The sequence below is a fragment of the Nuphar pumila genome, chromosome 5 (assembly GCF_984573655.1).
Source record: "Nuphar pumila chromosome 5, dmNupPumi1.hap1.1, whole genome shotgun sequence".
In the NCBI taxonomy this organism is placed as follows: Eukaryota; Viridiplantae; Streptophyta; class Magnoliopsida; order Nymphaeales; family Nymphaeaceae; genus Nuphar; species Nuphar pumila.
The window spans coordinates 47,892,610-47,895,314 of record NC_143253.1 but is presented as its reverse complement, the minus strand read 5'-3'; the positions used below and the strand labels follow the sequence as shown (position 1 = coordinate 47,895,314).

The following is a 2,705-nucleotide window of genomic DNA, read 5'->3' as shown; positions in this document are numbered from 1 at the left end:
CCCATTATGATCAGATATGAGTTTGGCTTACCAAATCTAACTAAATAGAGCTAGATCCAGTAGGATATAAGATAATCTGATCCGTTGACATCCCTATCAGTGTTGCAAGTGTTTAAATTTCTTTGCCGTTGGGTTGTACTCGGTCGGATAAAGATCTGACCCACTTGCACCCTTATTAAGTACTGAGAGTGTCGTGTTGCATGTACTGCAAGTGTTTGTTTAATTTACATGCACATGCACACAAACCTTTTCCAGAAGGAAAGATACAACATAAGCAACAGAAATGATAAAGTAAAAAAGAAAGCACCCATACATGGTGGAAAAGATTGAAAAGTAAACCATCTAAAGGATACATATACATTGCCTCTTGATTGGACTCTTTCCTTGTCCGTCCAACCACAATCTTATTAAAAAATTGGCCTAAATTTTGAAAAAAACCAAAAGAAAAACGGAAAAATAGCAGCCAATGAAACTGAAAGATAACCAACGTATAAAAATTTACACAACAATTAATCAAAATTATAATAGAAATGTGAACCGAATATGCGAAGCCGACGGTGGAGGCCGACTCCTTCCCCCACCCTTCCTTTCCTCATAATATAATCCTTTAGAATCCAACTCAAAGAGAAGACCAACCGTAAACAAATCAAAGAGTCAATCATAACATTACCATAAAAAGGTCCAGAGCTCCATCTTCTCATCACCTTTCTGCATTGCCGCCAGTACTGTTACCACCGCCGATATTATCACCACTATCATCATTATATCATTATAATCAATGTCTTCTCGTAGTTGTTCACAGTCCGGCAACAATGGTCACAACTCCCGGACATGTACCGAAAATGGGTTAATGCTTTTCGGGGTACGTGTCCTGACGGATGGATCCATCCGCAAGAGTGTCAGTATGAACAATCTTTCGCAGTATGAGCATGCGGATCACCACCAGCAGAATATTGATGCCGCCGCTGCCTGCTACACGTCTGATGATGCCGTACATGCATCGACCGGAACCCGAGAAAGGAAGAAAGGTACTGAGCTTCAATCTGTATCTGATCAATTCTTCTTTTCTCTCATCTGCAATTCATGGATCTTGGTGACATGAAAGTCAGGTCTGTTTCTTATTTGATGTGGGTTTTTTTTTTTGTAGGAGTGCCATGGACAGAAGAAGAGCACAGGCTTTTCCTCATTGGATTGCAGAAGGTTGGGAAAGGAGATTGGAGGGGAATTTCCAGAAACTTTGTCAAGACCAAGACTCCAACTCAGGTTGCTAGCCATGCACAAAAGTACTTTCTCCGGCGCAATAATCTTAACGGGAGGCGGCGACGATCTAGTCTGTTTGATATGACGACTGATACAGTAAGTAATTTCACACACTTGCCATCAGGTTCACCTTTTTAGCATTGTTCGATCCTGTTTTGACAATCTGTTCATTTAAGCCTTTATTTTGATTTTCGTTTCTTTTTTCAACTGATGATTTTGTAGAATTTCGATGCTCGTCTGATGAAAGTTTAGACCAGTTGAGCATGAGTTTCTGATTTAGTATCTGAAGTTCATGGTCGGATCTGTGGGGTTAAAAAAAAGGTTTTGATGGGAAAATCTAGAATCCATATATTTTTTGTACTGCACATATATCCATATGATCATTACTGTGATTGATCCGTGATGAAATCCTGAAATTTTGTGATCGAGATTTATGATGAAATATGCATATGCTATAGTGCTGTTTATAATTCACATGTTTTCATGCCTACAACGACAAGTTTATGATCCATCTATCAAATTGGTAGTCCAGATTCACAGCTTGACTGGAGTTCTTGTAATCATTCCCTCGCTTTCCTTATTATCTATTTGGTTTGATTGAAGTTGGAAACATGTCCTGTAGTTCCTTTGTTTACCTGTGGAAGAGGGAACAAGCATGGAGAAGAATCCAAGTCATAATCCAGTGACTGGTGGTTTGGATCACTCATTGGAGAGTTTACTAGTTTCTCCAACCCCCATGGATTTGGCTGAATAAACCAAAAATGTAACAAGCCAACCAGAGGAATCCATGGAAGCCAAGATTGTGAAGCCTGTTCCAGTGTACGCAAGCGTGCCTCTAGGACTGGTTAATTCGGATCCTGGGTTCGGTATGTCGCCATCACCATTGTCTGCGAGACTTTCTGAGCAACATAATGGCAGACATTCTGCTTTTCAGGCAATGACAAGCTTCAGTAGTGGGGATCTGGACAACAAGGGCAGTATCATCACTGTGGCCTAAGATAGACTCTGCAGGGGATAAGAGGAAACAGAGGGCAAGGTTCAGAGGGAGATGCGGTATGCATACTTTAATTTATTGTAGTTTAATTATTAATTTTTCTAATGGATTTCAATGCTTATTTGTTCTTGAAAGAAACGTATGTAAATATTTTGTGTGTGTGGCTTTGTCTCCATAATATGTGCAAACTGCAAAGATAATGTATTGAGAATATTTTCTCCTACTAGTGTATGCAGAATTCTTTAGCTCATGAGAGAGAGAGAGAGATTTACTGAAGCTTCATGTTCTACTGGGGAGTCTACCAATTATTTTTTGCTTGCTTTCCTCCAAGGCAAACGCTTCTTTCTGAACTTATACATCCATGTCATATTCAATGACTTTCTGTATTTTTAGAATTACCAGGCCTATTGGCTCATCAGTTTATGCACCAAAAAATGGAATTCAATAATTT

The 2,705-nt window shown here is 39.4% G+C and overlaps 1 protein-coding gene across 2 annotated transcripts; it reads left to right on the top strand.

Annotated features, from left to right (window-relative positions):
- The first annotated feature begins 616 nt into the window (after positions 1 to 616).
- On the top strand, positions 617 to 2,477 carry LOC149837525 (transcription factor MYB1R1-like). 2 transcript variants are annotated; one of them, XM_090006095.1, is made up of 4 exons: positions 624 to 679; positions 803 to 1,028; positions 1,148 to 1,356; positions 1,883 to 2,477. In XM_090006095.1, exons 2-4 carry the CDS (start codon positions 851 to 853, stop codon positions 2,012 to 2,014), a joined length of 519 nt encoding a protein of 172 aa, XP_089862221.1. In that variant the 5' UTR covers positions 624 to 679; positions 803 to 850; the 3' UTR covers positions 2,015 to 2,477. The 2 variants fall into 2 exon arrangements, with proteins under 2 accessions (XP_089862220.1, XP_089862221.1); XM_090006094.1 differs by having other exon boundaries at positions 617 to 1,028.
- The last annotated feature ends 228 nt before the right edge of the window (positions 2,478 to 2,705 follow it).

Bases quoted from the DNA above. Each gene is read 5' to 3' on its own strand.
- LOC149837525 (XM_090006094.1), top strand. From the start codon at position 779: ATGTCTTCTCGTAGTTGTTCACAGTCCGGCAACAATGGTCACAACTCC. The intron at 1,029-1,147 runs GTACTGAGCTTC...TTTTTTTTGTAG, and splicing joins AACCCGAGAAAGGAAGAAAG to GAGTGCCATGGACAGAAGAA. The intron at 1,357-1,882 runs GTAAGTAATTTC...CATGTCCTGTAG, and splicing joins TTGATATGACGACTGATACA to TTCCTTTGTTTACCTGTGGA.